At 46.5% G+C, this 19,621-nt stretch overlaps 1 protein-coding gene across 1 annotated transcript; it reads right to left on the bottom strand.

The window, feature by feature from the left end:
- Nucleotides 1-564: 564 nt before the first annotated feature.
- Nucleotides 565-16,956, bottom strand: LOC147452280 (uncharacterized). Its single transcript, XM_086519229.1, has 7 exons — nucleotides 16,949-16,956; nucleotides 16,716-16,759; nucleotides 11,858-12,085; nucleotides 11,596-11,716; nucleotides 11,430-11,513; nucleotides 11,228-11,369; nucleotides 565-717 (listed from the first exon to the last, which is right to left on the bottom strand). The coding sequence occupies exons 1-7, from the start codon at nucleotides 16,954-16,956 to the stop codon at nucleotides 565-567; spliced, it is 780 nt and encodes a 259-aa protein (XP_086375355.1).
- Between the last annotated feature and the right edge of the window lie 2,665 nt (nucleotides 16,957-19,621).

Here is a 19,621-nt window from a genome sequence, read left to right on the forward strand (position 1 = left end):
GATAGATAGCCCTAGAGTGATGGGCGTATATACAATGCTCGGGGGAAAAAACCTCCTAAAGAGGGAAAAAATGCCCCGACGGTCCTAGTGTGTTCACACACATCACTACCACATGTATATGGTAACACTCCTCTGTGCTATGTGTGGCTCGTATGGTTGGCTTCACCACACAAAAGCCTTGGCAAAGTACTTTTGTCAGAAAGCCTGCATTACCTCGCCAAGAGACATGCTACAATCGTGTGGGGTGCGTACATGTAGCATCTTCAATGTGGAGCTCTCGGCCTCCATCTTCTCTGCCATGCTCAATACACCCCTACACTCTTAATAATGTGGCAATACTAGATAAGACTCCATACTACGCTCACCTTTCAAGTTGTCACCAATATACATGCGTTCTCAACCATTGAGAGAATGGCTTCTCCTGTGTCGGAAAAGATGCCTCTACCAACGACACGTCGCCCTTGGCCAATATATCGATTAGGTGATATTTTTTGTAATTTACCATTGGATAACATTTTTAATATATTAAGGAGAACAAACAATGCTTTCAAAAGCAGATAGTACTTACTCCGCAGGACTAATGCGTGCCCGTGCAACCTTGGAGTCTCTAAAGGGGGTGATTTTGCAACCCTTCTCTTCCCAGTCCACAAAAGAAATGCATTTTTGGAAAAAATCTGTACCATTCTCAGGATTGGCTATGATCGCTATCTCTAGTCCCTTACACACAAAAAAATCTCAGTCTCTTTTATAGCCAAATCATAGCTTGCCTTGTAATCATCTTCATGCATGTGGTACTCTCTACTCCCCTTGACTGACAAATTTTGTGTTTTGAGTTGATACATTGCATCAAACTCTTCTTGCAATACAAATCACCAAAACAAAGTGATTTCCAAGAAACATCCAATGTACTTACCTAATGGAAGTGTATTGTAAATTTAGAAGTATCTTCCACAATAGTTGAGCTAGCAAAGACATAAGTAGTTTAAGCCATTTTAAACGGTTCATTGTAATGCCACGAAGTGCCCTCTCAGCTTTCGCCCTATCTTCTTCATTGAATTTGTCCAATAAAGACTCTGGGTCGACAAGCGTTGATTTTTACACCATAAATATGTCGTGGACAGTGGTGTGAGGCACATGGACTCGTGTCACCCTATTTTTAAATGTAAAAATATATTAACAATTAATAACTCAAGCGCACCAATAAAATTGTGAATAAACTTACTTGTTGATCATGCCTAGCACCAACAAAAATTTCGCCATCTTCGTAGGGTCACACTTCACAATCGTGCACTCAACCTTTGGCGTAGAGAATTCATCCAGCCGCTCCGCAACGCCCAATCTTTCCACGCATATAGCTGATGGTTGCCATCCCATACAATGAACATTTTTTCCTCCATGTGAGATATCGGGAATGTCTCTAATTTGGTCATCAAATGTGACTGACATCACTTACTCTCTCCCATAAATACCACGCCTATCGAATGGTATAGGATCTTGTTGAGAAAAGCTTCAGACACAATAAAATGAGCCATCGTGGGCTGGTAACCTCTTTCGGCTATAGAGGTGGTTAGTTTTGCCACAGAATCATCATTCATTCTAATGGCCAAATTGGCCAAAAGACGACAAAGAGGGATGCGTGGAAATAAGTGATTGTATGGCACAACATGTGCATCAATCTAGCCTGATGAGACGTGGCTATCAACCATAGATCCAAAGAGATTGGTAAAAGGGTCATTACGTGTATTTTTCACTTCTATGGTTGTCAGCATAACTGCATCCGTCAAAGGAGATACATACACTACCGTTAACACGGACGCTCCAACTGCGGATGTCATCGCGGGCAAGGAACTGCTTTCTTGAGTGGTGTGTAGAGGAATTTCTTCTTGAGTGGTGTGAATCGTCATTTCTTCTTGGCGGTCCACTCCTTTGGACTGTTCTCTTGTAGAATTTGCATTTTCTTTGTTAGGGTGCTTATGAGTTTTAGAAAGAAGGTGGAGAGTGAGAGTGAGAGAAGAGATAATAGAAAGTTTGAGGGTGAGGGAAGAAGGTTTGAGAGAATTTAAAGTGAAAATTTGAGAGAAAAAGGAATGGAAAGGAAGGACAAAGGTTTAAGAAAAGGGCCAAGAGGAGGCTAATGAAATGAGAAATGTGTGTTTGGGTATAGTTCACTAATGCTTAAGATTAAGGTAGAGAGTGGGAGTGAGAAAGAAAGAAATGGGAGAGGGGACCCTTTTATAGGCAGTGGGGGGGGGACCATGTGGAGCATGTCCGCATGGACTGCGGGGTGCTCACAGCCCATGCGCGCATACCCATGTGGGCCGTGTCCGCATGGACATGGGCCACGCGGTGGACGGAGGGGGCAGTTTGAGAGAGAGAGAGGGAAGGAGGTGTGGAGAGAAAGAGAGAGGAGAGATAGATACATAGATAGATAGATAGATAGAGAGAGAGTGGATGACTACAGGGACGTGGGGGTGCGCAGAGACATGGAGGGAGGAGATGGCTGTTTGGGGGAGGAGAGGGAATACAATTTTCAAAATAATAATTTAATTTAGATTTTTAAAAATTATTAATAATACTAATAACTATTAGGATTAATATAAAAAGATGTCCTTGACTCTTCTAAACACAATTAAACACTCTTTTTTTCAATCTAGTGCTTATTTTTTCAACTCTACTATCGTGCACTATAGTTTTTTCTTCTTTCAAAGAGATTTTTCTTTTACCAATGGGAATATTATTTTTGGGATTAAATATCTACAACATCATGTTGTGCCACAAACATTTACTTCTGTACATGCAATTGTCATGGTTGGGAGTGAAGAGTTGATAGTGCCACTAAAGAAAACAAGAAATCGCTTGGGAGAGAAGTTTTATGTTGTGGACGAATCTCTCTCGACAAAGTTCATGGTGCTAGTCAAAGATGACACAGTCTCAAATTTGAGTAACGTGGCTGCTCCTTTGGTGGATGTTCCCTATATAAACCGTACTAGTCCAAGCAAGGAACAACTCTTTGGGGAGCAAGCATTGCAAAACTCTACCGAGGTAACGAGAACAAATAGTATTTTGTCATTTTTTAATGCAATGATGAAGCACAATGATTTGACGAAGCTTCTTTCAAAGAGTGAAAACCAAACAAGTGTCAAAAATACCAAAGGTGTACAATGGTAACATGGTGTTTGAGTTTCCACCGACCTTAGGGAAGGGTCATCCAATGGATGCTATGAAATATCGCATTTCCTAGAGTGTGTCGCAAAAGTCAGTGTGCAGGTACCCTGAAGTGTCTCAATGAAAGTTGTTCCAAATTGGTTAATTTTGGAAAGTCAAACACAACGCATTTCAATGGCAGTATACTAAAATTACCTTACATGGGCGAGTTTTGCGATGGACTTGGAGGCAAGCTTACTTGCCACTATTGCAGACAACCACCCATTTGTTTTTGTACATGTAATTGCTTCATATATTATGTCATGGGAAGGGATGAAAGCATGAGCAGATTAATGGTACATCAAGGAACTCACCAACATGACATGAGGGATGGTATGTCGAAAAGGATTACCGATAAAACCAAAGAAATGGTTGCACAAGAGTACGATTGGTGAGGACAATTACTTGTTCTCTTGTTTGTGCATATTATTTCAAAGTAATTTAACTCTGTAATACATGTTTTGAAGGTTTGTGGTAGCAACAAGAAATAGATCAACAAAGGAGAGCTTCAGTGTGGACTCCTTGCGGTGGCTAAAAAGGGATTGCACGTATGATTTTTTTTTCACAGAAGCAGGTTTCCCAGGCAAGAAGGGGAGCGGAGCGATGCTTTGTGTCCAAGATATCTATAGTTCGTCCTGCATCTGGATTGGATTTGGTTAATCGAATGAGACATAGTGGACCTGGAGATCCTCGACATGCTTGGGTGCAGTTTGATCACACTCATCGAGTGGCGGATTGGGTGACGACGACATGCCATGCTTACGATCCAAGGTTTGTTGTGTGAGAGAGGATTTCCACGGATTCATGGTCGACGAAGCTCAAGCCAACTGGAATGCAGTTCGCATCGTGTTCAATGGTGAGAAAGACAGTGTTCTACAACATCGAGAGCGATCTTGTCTTTTTCATTGGAAACAAATCATGGTGGCACACACAACAAAGTAAATTGTCTCTTCATCTCAAAAAACTCACAAAAACATGTGCAAAAAGTGGCGTTCAATCCCCTCTAGAGAGGCAGCTGCAGAAGAGTCTCGTCTCCTTCGACAATGGTGGCACAATGGAAATTGCATAGATAAAAGCATCCCTGCAATGGACTCTTGGTTGAGTTGGTGGGAGGTGCGTATTACACATTGGGGTAGCATCCCGACAACAATAGAGAGAAGGGTTGATGGGGCAAACATTCCAAGAATCAACTTGGCCAAGAGTAAGCATGGGAATTGATTTGCAGGCGAAGGGTTCAAAAAAATAATTCTCATTGTATGACGCATGTACTTCAAATATGGAAAATGCAATACTACAAAGCACGGTTAGTTTCTTACTCTCAAGGTAAACAGAGACAAAGAATCCATTTGGCAAAAGCGAGGGCCATCGATTGTGATTGATATTGAGGATGAATCAACACATAGACCAGAGTACAATGCAAAAACACGTGACCTCACAACACACGGAAGGCCAAGGAAGATTATTTTCATTGAAGATTCAGGGGTAGCAGATGGGAGTGAGAATTCCAAAGAGAAGACGAAGTTTTGTGTTTTGGAATAAAAGGTCAATGAATCTATGTGGACAATTAGAAGAACCCCTCTCTCAACAATCGTGTAACATGTAGTGGCACCCCCAATGATGTAAAAAGATGTAGACAAAATATAGTGGCATGTAGTAAACGGACTCTTGCACCATCCTTTGAGGGATATAGAAAGCATCCAAATGGGCTACTTAGAAAATGGTTTTGTTTTTGTCTCATACATGTTATTCATTACTATGTGGTGGATCATAACATAGAACCAAGGCCAATTCCTCCTCCAACAATTTGGCCAGCTGATCTAGGAACAAATCTCACTGATGAAGAAGTTGAGACATTGCTTGAAGGAGGATTTCAAGTGGAGACAATTGGAAAAGATCAAGAGAGTGCAACAACAATGCGAACTCTTCCTCGGGGTGGAGGTGATTCATCTTCCACTTCAACAAAAGCAGGGAGTAGTGGTTCAATACTAAGAAATGGCATAAGAGTCAAATTTTGGACTTCCATTTCAGAGGAAGCAGCTAAGAAAATTGGTGTGGCTCTTTGTTTAAAGGCTAAGGTGATTGAAGAGATGCACTGTAGACAAAGTACATGAAGTATTCAAGGTTGAGCATCACGTAGTAGACAAACATGTGGGGGTTTATGAGGTGCGCATCAAGGATGAGCCCTACTGCACATGCCATGATTTCACCGACAGGGAGACCAAGAAAAAATCTTATTTGGCTTGTTGCACTTTATTTTCTTGAGAGTTCTTGGATTGAGCCAAAATGAAAATATGTTCATACATCAACCCGTGTTAAGAAAAGTAGATATCTATAATGCTCTTAGCTGTGAACAAACTTAGAGTAAAGCCCCATGATTGTATAATTTTGTGACACATTTTTCATCATGTATTGAAGCTGGCGAAGTTGATATGGATTGGGTAGATATTGGACCTTTGGGAAAGATGTTTTGGATTATCTTTGTTTATAAATCATTTTGTCTCTCTTTTTGTTAGCATTAATCTCTATGTAAATTGATTAGGTGTATATTTCTCCTTGTATGTGTGTGTGTGTGTGTGTGTGTGTGTGTGTGTGTGTGAGAGAGAGAGAGAGAGAGAGAGAGAGAGAGAGAGAGAGAGAGAAATGAAATGAAATGAAATGTTATATTAACATCTTCAAAAGGCCATAGTGACCTATGAGACCAGAAAGTTACAAGGTGGTGGATCTGATACAAAGTCAGAGTAACAAAATAACCTAATCAACATTACAAAACAAAGATATATATTATGGGATTCTAGATTGGTCGATGTGACCTAAGCCGAAAACTAAGCAAAAATGGGCGGCTAGTTGGGATAGCTGAATCACAAAAGATCTAGCATCGGTCATTGGCGAATCTCATCAATTTCCTCCATGGTTAGTAGTCTGACCAGGCGTCGTGCATGCCTGGCTAGCGTGTTCTGAATCTTTTGACATAGCCTCCGTCGATGCTGTGTAGTCTTGCACAGTCGTGGGCACCTGAATTTCCCCAGTTCAATCGCTCGGTCAATCAGTGTGCCTCTGGTGTGAGACAGGGGGGAGCTCTGCTGTGGGAGTGGCTCTTGCGGCTGTCCCGTGTCTGCTCTAAAGAAGTCTGTAATCCGTCTTTGAGACTGGTTAGCCTCGCCATTCATCAGGCTCTCTCTCTGTCTGCACAGCTCGAGCAAGAACAAACCCAGGCATCTTTGATCTTCGTATCCCATTACTCTTGAGAGTGGTCCAAAACCCTCTCTAAACAAGCAATGGAAGCGGCCTCGTATCTCGTAGTAGACGGGGCAGCGGCATGTATAATGCAGCTCTGTCTCAGGTTCCATGTCACACAAGGGGCATGTCCTGGCCTCTGCTGGTACTCCACTGTATCTCCCGGTTTCAATCTGCAGCTGGTGAGATGATGTGCATAACTGGCCAATAGCACACCGTATCCCATGAGACAGGTGGGTATCCATGTATCAGGGTCTCATCACGAAACCATCTTCCGTAAGCTGGAGAAGGTGGTCTCTGTAGAAAGCCATCTTCGTGCCCAGTTCTTGTGCTGGTTGTATCCATGTCCTCCTGGTGTCTACCTGGGTCAGGTCTTGGCGGATGAGCTTGGTGATCTCCGACTGTGTAAGAATGAGAGATGGTGCATCCAATGCGTACTGGAATGGAGGTAGCCTGTCTTTGCTGAACCCATGCGCCTGAAACCATGATGTCATCTCCCCATACCAGCATGTTGTATCTCCTTGTATGGCTAACTGTCGAGAGGACTCAAGTGCTATGCGAGCATATCTGTCTCTGGGAAGTTCCCATATGCGGTTTATGAAGGAGACTGATCTGGTGAGTGCCTCTACCACTAGTAGGGGGGCCGCCAGCTCTGCTCAAATAATGGCTCGTGGTACTGATGCCTTGGCTCTAATGAGCCACGAGATCATAGAGACGAGAGGTTTCTCCATGTTCCCCCATCCGTCTGTGCGACCCGGCCTCCCGTGGTGATCCAATGAAGGTCCCCATATCTCAGCCCCATAGAGAAATGCTGAGGCCACCAAGGTGTCAAAAAGCCAGAGCTTCGTCCGGGGTTCCTGAAACTGAACCTGCGAACACATCCTCTCTAATCTACCCAAAGCTGCGTGGGCTCTAGTCAGGTCTGGTCTCTGCTGCTCTTCTGAGTGAGAATGTGGGTCCAGTAAAAACCACTCCAAGGTAAGTGTAAGCGTCTGTGTACTCCACAGTCTCTTGGCCGTATGTGAATGTGTGTGCTGATCTCCTGATCCAATGTGGGGTGGTATTAAACACCATAACCTTGGTTTTACCAAGGTTGACAGACAAACCACTTTCTGGGCAAACGTATGCAAAGCATCCAGTTGGCGTTGCGTTCCCTTTGGGGATTCGGAGATCAACACAATATCGTCCGCATATAACAAAAGTGGAATCCATGTCCCTGCCAACTGTGCACCTTTATCCCCATCCCTGTCAATGTAGTCAGAAACCTCATCCACATACATACGGAAAAGAGTAGGAGAGAGCGGGCAACCCTGCTTCACCCCAATAGTGGAGTGAACCGGTATTGAGAGTCCCTCCGGGGTGTGTACATGCCCTACTACTGATCTATATAATGCCATGATCCCCCAAATGAGCTCTGTGGGTACTCCCATTTCCTGTAATCTGGGCATCAATCTGGCTCTGGGTACTATGTCAAAAGCTTTGCGGAAGTCCACAAAGCTACAGTAGATCCGTCTCCCATGAGATCTGCCTTCCTCGATGATGGCCCTGAGTGTCAAGATGTGGTCAAGAGTAGAGAAGCCTCTCCTAAACCCTGCCTGCCCAGTTGCCCGCAGTCCTTCCCTCTCTGCCCATCTACTCAGCTGTTGCTCAAGAATGGATGCATACAATCTTGCCAGTGTGTGCCCAATCATAATAGTGAGATAGTTCCCAGGCTCCATGGGGTCTCCTGATTTGAAGATAGGTACGATGTAGATAGGCTCCAAGTGTCAGGTAGGCCCTCACACATGGCATGGTTAAACATAACTGCTAGAAGCTCTGCTAGTAAGTCTTTGGCATGCATGAAATGCTCAGCGACTAGGTCCTCATGATCATATGCTCTCCCAATCTTCATCCTGTCAATAGATTTTTTCACCATCTCAGCGGTGAAAAAGACGTGTGTGGGCATGGATCAGGGGGGTTGGGGAGGGGTGGCTGTCTAGGTACTGTGTACAAAGCTGATGTGTACTGACCCCAGGTCCCTGTGGAGGAAATAGCAGGGGGGGGGGGGGGGGGGGGGGGGGGGGGACTGCTCATGAAAGAGCCGCCACGCCTCACGCGAGTCCTGACTCAAGAATAGCTGATATAGATCCTGCTCGAGTCGAGCCAAAAAAGCCCTCTTTTTCCGCCGCACCATGCGTCGGAAGTCAATCTGTGACTGTCTGTGAGTGAAATCCCCCAAAAACACCTCCCTCTGAAGTCTGGCTCTAGTCTGGCGGCACTCCTCATCGTACCAGCTGTTCTGAGGCATGCTCCCTGATCGGCGGCTCTGCTCAGGCTGGGTGTGTGGGTATGCTTCTGCTGCTGCCTCATGTAATGTCTGTGTCAGTATAGTAGTTAGCTCTTCCAGAGGTCGCCCCGGGTCCTCATTGCATAGGCGTCTGTAGATTCCGTCCATGTATACAGAATCCGTCTCCCGTGTGAATGTGTAGCGAGTAGGGGCTGCTACTCGTGGCCTGTGTGCTACACTGAACTGGAAGGAGATGGTCATCGACACCAGAGCATGATCCACTGCCACCCCGATCGGTCTGGGCTCAACTGTGAGATCCTGGATACTAGAGATGAGATTCTCTTGTGCCATGACATAGTCTACTGTGTTGGCTCCATGTCTGTGTGGGAAGCATGTAAAACCTCCCGAAGCAGGAAATCTCTGTAGGCCGTTCAAGATGGCCAATCCATGTGCAGTGCCCATGTCTATCAGGTGTCGCCCATACTCAGTATATTCCATATCGTGTGATAGTTTGGAAAGGCCCGTTTCTGCCACATCTATCTCTCTTAGCATGTCCTCTGAAGTATCATAAAACACTGCCTGGTGATGGGCAGTCCTGGCATTGAAGTCCCCGAGGATGATAATGTCACCGTCCCTAAAGAACTCCCATATGTCATCATCCAAAATAGAGAAAGGGGACTGTCCTCTGGGTGGTTCATAAACTGATGTACTCGGGGGGAAGTAACAAATAGCTAGATAGAGGTATCTGCCTGTCTCTGCTTTCAGTCTCACCCACATGTACCTAGCTTGCTCGTCCCTGCGGGCTATATGTATCAGTGGCTGCAGATCCTCTCTAAATAACATTGCCACTCCTCCCGAGCCCCGTCCTCTGTGCTCTGAGCATGTCTCCTATCTGTAGGCTGTCTCCCAGCTGTATCCACTGATGTGAGGCATGGATTGCCCAGGGGCCTGGTGTGTTTCAGAGTAGAAGATGATGTCTCTTCCAGTAAAGTTGTCCTCAAAAGCACCCACATCAAGACGCATAGACCATTGCAGTTCCAGGCAACTACTTTGAGTGTGGTCCCATAAGACTCGCACCATCATGTGGAGCGTCGCTCAAGTATTACCACTTTTTCGTCTCGGTAAAAAGCGATCTATGCCAGTCTCTTTAAGAGTTGGTCTTTTCTTCAAGAATGACTTCTTTGCCTCCATGGAGGGAAAACGGAGGATGAGTGCTCTTTCTTTTGAGGTTTCTCCACTGCCTCCATTTTTCTTTATGTTGCCCACTCTCCATGCCCTTGTGTGTGTCGGCTCATGAATCCCCATCAAGGCTGTGAATTCTTTTACTTCTTCGTCCACATTGCCTTTGTCTTTAAGATCGCAAATTCTCACATGTAAAGCGCGCACCCTTCTCCTCGGCTCCTCCTCTAGTGTCTGGTTAATGATTTTGTTTGGGGTGGACGTGGGCGTTATCTCCTTGTCTTTTCCTTTCTTGGCCACCTTGATCCATTTCTCGGCTTCGTCCACCTTTTGTTGGGTTTTGGTAAGAACATCCACCCAAGAAGTCGTCATTTCTTTGTGTTGTTCTTCTCCCTCTTTGATGGCCCGTACTTGTTCCTTGATCGTGTTGATTTATTAGATTACCGAGGGTTGCAGTTCCCCCTCTTCCAATGTGTTTCTTGATTGGGCTTCGGCGAGTTCTTTCTTGAGTGACGCGATCTCTTCCTCTTGGGTCATCACTCGGTCTTCCAGCGTGCTTATTTTGCTCTCTTGGATTAGCACACATCCTTCTAGGATGTTTATTGTGCCCCAGAGACTGCGGTTCATTTTGGTAATGGTCTCCGTCATTTCATCTTGAATGGCATTCTCTAGAGGGTTGGCTTTATCGTTCGTCTTCCTCATGCTTGATCACCGTCCGCAAGGGGGTGAGGCCGTTGGGCGTACGGGGGGGAGTCGGCCACAAGGGAGTCGCTAGATGCACGGGTGCACCCACCCTAGTGGCGGTCTCGACGAGTGGTGGAGCGCGAGGCGGTACGGCACGGGGGGGATAGCGGTAGTTATAGATTGGAGAGTGAGAGAGAAGGGGGGGTGGGGGAGGGGGGAGTATGGTAGATAGAGTGGGGGGAAGGGGGGCGGGCGGGAAAAAAAAATAAAAAATAAAAAATTATTAATTCCCTACGCGTAGAGGATAGACATCCTACGCATGAAAGAAAAAAGGGGGAGGGCAGGGACAATTTACGCGTAGGAGAGGGGGGGGGACACATGCTACGCGTAGAGAATGATGGCACATGCTACGCGTAGAGAATAGGGGCTAGGGCAACGTGCGGGGGGGGGGGGGGGGGGGGGGGGGGGGGGGGGGGGGGGGTTACTCAGCAGGGTGCCACGGTGGTGCAACGCACGAGTAGGGCAGGGTAGAGTGCGCGTGAGTGCAGGCAGCGTGGGCGCGAGGGGCAGCGGGGACGCGAGGTGGATGGGGGTGCAGCGCGGGTGCAGGGCGGGGACGGGGGTGCAATGCGGGGCGGCAGCATGGAGACGGCAAGGCACGGCAGAGCAGCAGCAGGGGGGGGGAGGCGAGTGGGAGGTGCAGCAGGGGGGAGAGAGAGAGAGAGAGAGAGAGAGAGAGAGAGAGAGAGAGAGAGAGAGAGAGAGAGAGAGAGAGAGAGAGAGAGAGAGAGAGAGAGAGGTTGTTGAGGTGTCACATCATTAAGAAAGTAATGAATATTGACTCAAGTCTTCTTGGAAAAATGTGTGAGAGAGAGAGAGAGAGAGAGAGAGAGAGAGAGAGAGAGAGAGAGAGAGAGAGAGAGAGAGAGAGAGAGAGAGAGAGAGGATCAGGAGAGAGAAAAAAAGGAGGAAAAAACAATGGTGACGACTATGTTCGATCAAGGTGTGTTTGTCAAGGGAAAAAAAATCTGAGAGAGAGAGAGAGAGAGAGAGAGAGAGAGAGAGAGAGAGAGAGAGAGAGAGAGAGAGAGAGAGGAGAGAGAGAGAGAGAGAGAGAGAGAGAGAGAGAGAGAGAGAGAGAGAGAGAGACGCTTCCCACGGGGAGAGGGTGGGAAAAGAGAGAGGACAGTTCCCATGGGGGAGGGGATGGGGAGAGAGAGAGGGGGGGAAGGGGGGGGAGGGGGGGGGGGGGGGGGGGGACGCTTCCCATGGGGGAGGGGAGGGGGGAGGGGGAGAGAGAGAGAGAGAGAGAGAGAGAGAGAGAGAGAGAGAGAGAGAGAGAGAGAGAGAGAGAGAGAGAGAGCAAAAGCAATGGTGGTGATGATGTTTGATCGAGGTGTATTTGCCAAGAAAAAAAATCAGAGAGAGAGAGAGAGAGAGAGAGAGAGAGAGAGAGAGAGAGAGAGAGAGAGAGAGAGAGAGAGAGAGAGAGAGAGAGAGAGAGAGAGAGAGAAATGAAATGAAATGTTATATTAACGTCTTCAAAAGGCCATAGTGACCTATGAGACCAGAAAGTTACAAGGTGGTGGATCTGATACAAAGAGTAACAAAATAACCTAACAACAGTACAAAACAAAGATATATATTATGGGATTGTAGATTGGTCGATGTGAGCTAAGCCGAAAACTAAGCAAAAAAGGGCGGCTAGTTTGGATAGCTGAATCACAAAATATCTAGCATCGGTCGTTGGCGAATCTCATCAATTTCCTCCATGGTTAGTAGTCTGACCGGGCGTCGTGCATGCCTGGCCAGTGTGCTCTGAATCTTTTGACGTAGCCTCCGTCGATGCTGTGTAGTCCTGCGCAGTCGTGGGCGCCTGGATTTCCCCAGTTCAATCGCTCGGTCAATCAGTGTGCCTCTGGTGTGAGACGGGGGGGAGCTCTGCTATGGGAGTGGCTCTTGCGGATGTCCCGTGTCTGCTTTGAAGAAGTCTGTAATCCATCTTTGAGACTGGTTAGCCTCGCCATTCATCCGGCTCTCTCTGTGTCTACGCAGCTCGAGCAAGAACAAACCCAGGCATCTTTGATCTTCGTATCCCATTACCGTTGAGAGTGGTCCAAAACCCTCTCTGAACAAGCAATGGAAGCGGCCTCGAATCTCGTAGTAGACGGGGCAGCGGCATGGATAATGCAGCTCTGTCTCAGGTTCCATGTCACACAAGGGGCATATCCTGGCCTCTGCTGGTACTCCGCTGTATCTCCCAGTTTCAATCCGCAGCTCGTGAGACGATGTGCGTAACTGGCCAATAGCACACCGTATCCCATGAGACAGGTGGGTATCCATGTATCTGGGTCTCATCACAAAACCATCTTCCATAAGCTGGAGAAGGTGGTCTCTGTAGAAAGCCATCTTCGTGCCCAGTTCTTGTGCTGGTTGTATCCATGTCCTCCTGGTGTCTACCTGGGTCAGGTCTTGGAAGATGAGCTTGGTGATCTCCGACTGTGTAAGAATGAGAAATGGTGCATCCAATGAGTACTGGAATGGTGGTAGCCTATCTATGCTGAGCCCATACGCTTGAAACCATGATGTCATCTCCCCATACCAGCATGTTGTATCTCCTTGTATGGCTAACTATCGAGAGGACTCAAGTGCTATGCGAGCATATCTGTCTCTGGGAAGTTCCCATGTGCGGTTTATGAAGGAGACTGATCTGGTGAGCGCCTCTACTACTAGTGGGGGGGGCGCTAGTACTGCTCGGATAATGGCCCGTGGTACTGATGCCTTGGCTCTAATGAGCTGCGAGATCATAGAGACGAGAGGTTTCTCCATGTTCCCCCATCCGTCTGAGCGACCCGGCCTCCCGTGGTGATCCAGTGAAGGTCCCCATATCTCAGCCCCATAGAGCAATGTTGAAGTCACCAAGGTGTCAAAGAGCCAGAGCTTCGTCCGGGGCTCCTGAAACTGAACCTGCGAACACATCCTCTCCAATCTACCCAATGTTGTGTGGGCTCTAGTAAGTCTAGTCTCTGCTGCTCTTCTGAGTGAGGATGCAGGTCCGCTAAAAACCACTCCAAGGTAAGTGTAAGCGTCTGTGTACTCCACAGTCTCCTGGCCGTATGTGAATGTAGGTGCTGACCTCCTAATCCACTATGGGGTGGTATTAAACACCATAACCTTGGTTTTACCCAGGTTGACAGACAAGCCACTTTCGTGGGCAAACGTATGCAAAGCATCCAATTGACGTTGCATTCCTTCTGGGGATTCGGAGATCAACACTATGTCATCAGCATATAACAAAAGTGGAATCCATGTCCCTACCAACTGAGCACCTTTATCCCCATCGCTGTCAATGTAGTCAAAAACCTCATCCACATACATACCGAAAAGAGTAGGAGAGAGCGGGCAGCCCTGCTTCACCCCAATAGTGGAGTGAACCGGTGTAGAAAGTCCCTCCGGGGTGCGTACATGCCCTACTACTGATCTATACAATGCCATGATCCCCCAAATGAGTTCTGTGGGTACTCCCATTTCCTGTAGTCTGCGCATCAGTCTAGCTCTAGGTACCGTGTTGAAAGATTTGCGGAAGTCCACAAAGCTACAATAGATCCGTCTCCCATGAGATCTGCCTTCTTCGATGATGGCCCTGAGTGTTAGGATATGGTCAAGAGTAGAGAAGCCTCTCCTCAATCCTGCCTGCCCAGTTGCACGTATCCCTTCCCTCTCTACCCATCTACTCAGCTGTTGCTCCAGAATGGATGCATACAACCGTGCCAGTGTGTGCCCAATCATAATAGTGCGATAATTCCCAGGCTCCATGGGGTCTCCTGATTTGAAGATAGGTACGATCGTAGATAGGCTCCAAGAGTCTGGTAGGCCCTCACACATGGCACGGTTAAACATAACTGTTAGAAGCTCTGCTAGTAGGTCTTTGGCATGCATGAAATGCTTAGCGACTAGGCCATCATGATCATATGCTCTCCCAGTCTTCATCCTGTCAATAGCTTTCTTCACCATCTCAGCGGTGAAAAAGACACATGCGTGTGGGCATGGATCGGGGGGGTTGGGAAGGGCCGCCTGTCCAGGTACTATGTACAAAGATGATGTGTATTGCCCCCAGGTCTCTGTGGAGGAAATAGCAGGGGGCGGGGGGGACTGCTCATGAAAGAGCCGCCACGCCTCACGCGAGTCCTGACTCAAGAATAGCTGATATAGATCCTGCTCGAGTCGAGCCAAAAAAGCCCTCTTTTTCCGCCGCACCATGCGTCGGAAGTCAATCTGTGACTGTCTGTGAGTGAAATCCCCCAAAAACACCTCCCTCTGAAGTCTGGCTCTAGTCTGGCGGCACTCCTCATCGTACCAGCTGTTCTGAGGCATGCTCCCTGATCGGCGGCTATGCTCAGGCTGGGTGTGTGGGTATGCTTCTGCTGCTGCCTCATGTAATGTCTGTGTCAGTATAGTAGTTAGCTCTTCCAGAGGTCGCCCCGGGTCCTCATTGCATAGGCGTCTGTAGATTCCGTCCATGTATACAGAATCCGTCTCCCGTGTGAATGTGTAGCGAGTAGGGGCTGCTACTCGTGGCCTGTGTGCTACACTGAACTGGAAGGAGATGGTCATCGACACCAGAGCATGATCCACTGCCACCCCGATCGGTCTGGGCTCAACTGTGAGATCCTGGATACTAGAGATGAGATTCTCTTGTGCCATGACATAGTCTACTGTGTTGGCTCCATGTCTGTGTGGGAAGCATGTAAAACCTCCCGAAGCAGGAAATCTCTGTAGGCCGTTCAAAATGGCCAATCCATGTGCAGTGCCCATGTCTATCAGGTGTCGCCCATACTCAGTACATTCCACATCCTGTGATAGTTTGGAAAGGCCCGTCTCTACAACATCTAGCTCTCTTAGCATCTCCTCTGAAGTATCATAAAACACTGTCTGATGATGGGCAGTCCTGGCATTGAAGTCCCCTAGGATGATAATGTCACCGTCCCTAGAGAACTCCCATATGTCATCATCCAAAATAGAGAAAGGGGACTGTCCTCTGGGTGATGCATAAACTGATGTACTCGGGGGAAAGTAGCAAATAGCTAGATAGAGGTATCTACTTGTCTCTGCTTTCAGTCTCACCCACATGTACCTAGCCTGCTCGTCCCTGCAGGCTATATGTATCAGTGACTGCACCTCTCTAAATAACACTGCCACTCCCCCCGAGCCCCGCCCTCTGTGCTCTGAGCGTGTCCCCTGTCTGTAGGCTGTCTCCCACCTGTATCCACTGATGTGAGGCATGGATTGCACTGGGGCCTGGTGTGTCTCAGAGTAAAAGATGATGTCTCTTCCAGTAAAGCTATCCTCAAAGGCACCCACATCAAGACACATAGATCCATTGCAGTTCCAGGCAGCTACTTTGAGTGTGATCCCATAAGTCTCGCACCGTCATGTGGAGCGTCGTTCTAGTATTACCACTTTTCCGTCTCGGTAAAAAGCGATCTTGCCTTTCTTTTGAGGTTTCTCCATTGCTTCCATTTTTCTTTATGTTGCCCACTCTCCATGCCCTTGTGTGCGTCCGCTCATGAATCCCCATCAAGGCTGTGAGTTCTTTTACTTCTTCGTCCACATTGCCTTTGTCTTTAACACCGCAAATTCTCACATGTAAAGCGCGCACCCTTCTCCTCTGCTCCTCCTCTAGTGTCTGATTAATGATGTTGTTGGGTGTGGGTGTGGGCGTTATCTCCTTGTCTTTTCCTTTCTTGGCCACCTTGATCCATTTCTCGGCTTCGTCCGCCTTCTGTTGAGTTTTGGTAAGAACATCCACCCAAGAGGTCGTCATTTCTTTATGCTGCTCTTCTCCTTCTTTGATGGCCCATACTTGCTCCTTGATCGTGTTGATTTCTTCGATTACTGAGGGTTGCAGTTCGCCCTCTTCCAGTGTGTTTCTTGATCGTGCTTCGGCGAGCTCTTTCTTGAGTGACGCGATCTCTTCCTCTTGGGTCGTCACTCAGTCTTCCAACGTGATTATCTTGCTCTCTTGGATCAACACGCGTCCTTCGAGCAAAAGCGATGGTGACGCGACAATGTTTGATCGGGCTGTGTTTGTCAAGGGAAAAAATTTGTGTGTGTGTGTGTGTGTGTGTGTGTGTGTGTGTGTGTGTGTGAGAGAGAGAGAGAGAGAGAGAGAGAGAGAGGCCGACGATGGATCTGAAGAGAGAAGAAAAGGATCTTTTTAAAATCTACTCTTCGGATTTCAAAAAAAGCGCTCGCCAAAAAATGCTCGCAAAAAAATATTCCCCTGTGAAACTTAACCATAAGGATTGTTCCAAATTTGATGAGGAAAGGTTAACATTGCCAAGATTTCGTATGGATTTATATACTACATTTGGGACTAACACAGACATGACATTTGCGTTGAAAGTCGTTATCAAGTTTATGGCAAATCTTGGCAAGAGGGATCGACAAAGAGTAAAGGATATTATGCAATGTTTGAATGAAAAAAAATATTCCCCTATGAAACTTAACCAAAAGGATTGTTCCAAATTTGATGAGGAAAGGTTAACACTGCCAAGATTTCGTATGGATTTGCATACTACATTTGGGACTGACACGGACATGGCATTTGCGTTGGAAGTCGTTATCAAGTTTATGGCAAATGTTGCCAAGAGGGATCAACAAAGAATAAAGGATATTATGCAATATTTGAATGAAAAAAAAGAGCTATGCATTGGCTTTGGACGCAAAGATGCATGAGTAGTTCCTTACATAAATTATATTATGTAGGGAATGGAGATTATGAAAGGTCTACATCATGCTATGTAGTTACATTCATTGGTGCTATAGTTTCATGGCAAACTTGTGTAAAAGATTTTACTTCTCAATCTACCACAAAAGTAGAGCATGTTGTCATATCAAAGTTCCTATGAAACTATACGGTTGACTTGTCTAATGGGAGATTTGGGCATTAATGCTTTCATATTGATAGTTAGATTGCTATCCAACTAGCACGAAATCTAGTATTTCTAGTATTTCATGCAAAGATGAAGCTCACTTCCATCTTTGATATGAATGATCACCTTCGTGCTCGAGGACAAGGGCATTGAGCTTGTCAAGATTCACGTAAATTACAACCATTCCTATCTACCTTGGTACCTTCCAAGAAGTTTTCTCAATATCGTAGTCTAGATCTCTACAATAAGCAAAGATCTAGATTCTACAACCTTTTGTTGATGTATATATGTCCATAGCTTACTTAAAGGAACATTATTGTTTAAGAGGAAGGTTGATCGTTTAAAGGTCATTGTGCCTTTAATTGCTCACTTGCTAACCCACATACTAACTCGTTCATATTCATTATCTCAAACAAAGATTACGGGCGCTTCATTACAATTGTTATAATAGCAAGTATTCCACCCACAACCTAGTGTCTTCTTCTTCCTCTCTCTCTCTCTCTCTCTCTCTCTCTCGTGCACACATGCATCCGTGAGCAACAAATATTTTTCCTTGAAAGGGCCAAATGAATCCAATCATAAGCTTTAAGGATTGCTAAATGCTACATGGATATGGTAGAATGTGAGTTAGCTAAATCTTCTAGCTTGTAAAAACCCTTGAGATTATCAATACAAGAAGAAAATTTTGTTGAGCTTAGCCAATGTCGCTTTGACAACTTGTAAAGCTTGGATGTAATGGGAAAGGAGATCATTTTTTAGGTCAAAGCTTCAACATGCAAGGAGATTTGCAAGGTCCTTCCAGATATCAAATGAAATCAAGTGGGTGGCTTAACGACATATCAACCTTATCCATAAGTGGCATAGTAAAAGCACTATTCAAGATATCATATTGCCTCTTTGTCTTCCAATGAAGCCAATTCACATTCCAAAATTAGGGAAATGTGAGTTAAACTGAGAGGCATGGTTGTTCACCTAAGGGAAGGGTATCTAACATTATCAAATATACAATCCAATACTACAATTTTAAACCGAAATTATTGAGTCACACAACCACAACCAACTTAATTGTAGTCCCCGAGTAGGGGGTGCCCAATCATATTAAATCAAATTATGCAAAGAATCAAAGGAGATACGATGCTAGGAAATGGGCAATGCAACAGCCAGAGAGGTGGACGTGCGGGCAAGGCGACGGGGAGACAAGCACAGGGAGACGAGCATGGGACGCGCAGGACTGAGGGCTGTGGTCAGAGTAAAAGGAGTTGATGCGCAGAGAGACTTGGGCCGCCCCTGCTTGCAAGCTTTTTTTATTGCACGGGTTGCCTTCCTGGAGCAGATCGACGTGGCTGCTTGGTTGGGTACGGGAGACTATCGAAAGTTTCTCTCTTTGAGGGTGATGGGTTCGAGTCAAATCCCCTTTCCCACAACAGACGAGCAATCTCCGAAATTATCGAGTCACACAACCACTACAACCAATGTGAGTAAATCTGAGAGGCATGGTTGTTCACATAAGGGTAGGGTATCTAACATTATCAAATATAACATGTGGAAGCATAAAGATCAAGGTTCTATACCGAGCGGCATCTGTCTGTACCCAGTGTGACACCAACCTTTTTTTTTCGACAACACCAGAGGGCTCACGTAGGAGGTACTTATCCCTTCCAAATATAAGCCATGTTACATGGTCGGGCAAGGGCCGCATACCATCGGCAAGAGCTATGCGTAGGCATCACCATGGCCACCTAAGGGCCCACATAGGAGGTACTTATCCCTTCCAAATATTGGCCATGTTACATGGTCGGGCAAGGGCTACGTACCATCGGCAAGAGCTATGCGTAGGCATCACCATGACCACCTAATTGATGCACCACGTGTTGCAACGACAGAGAGAACTCGTAGCAACCAGCTAGGAACCTCCTCCTCAGGTGACCCACCCGAGGAGGAGGATACACTCGAGTGTCCAAGGGCAAGAGCCCTAGCAAGGTGAGCACAAGGTGTCCCTCTAGAGTGTGACACAGCGGGAGAATTGAACCCACAATCCATAGGTTGAGAGGCCAAAGCCTTACCCGTTAGACCAACTCTTTGGGGATGACACCAACCTTAATGATGTGCAAAATAGTAA

The sequence above is a fragment of the Adiantum capillus-veneris genome, chromosome 8 (genome assembly GCF_014529385.1).
Source record: "Adiantum capillus-veneris isolate H3 chromosome 8, ASM1452938v2, whole genome shotgun sequence".
Lineage (NCBI taxonomy): Eukaryota > Viridiplantae > Streptophyta > Polypodiopsida > Polypodiales > Pteridaceae > Adiantum > Adiantum capillus-veneris.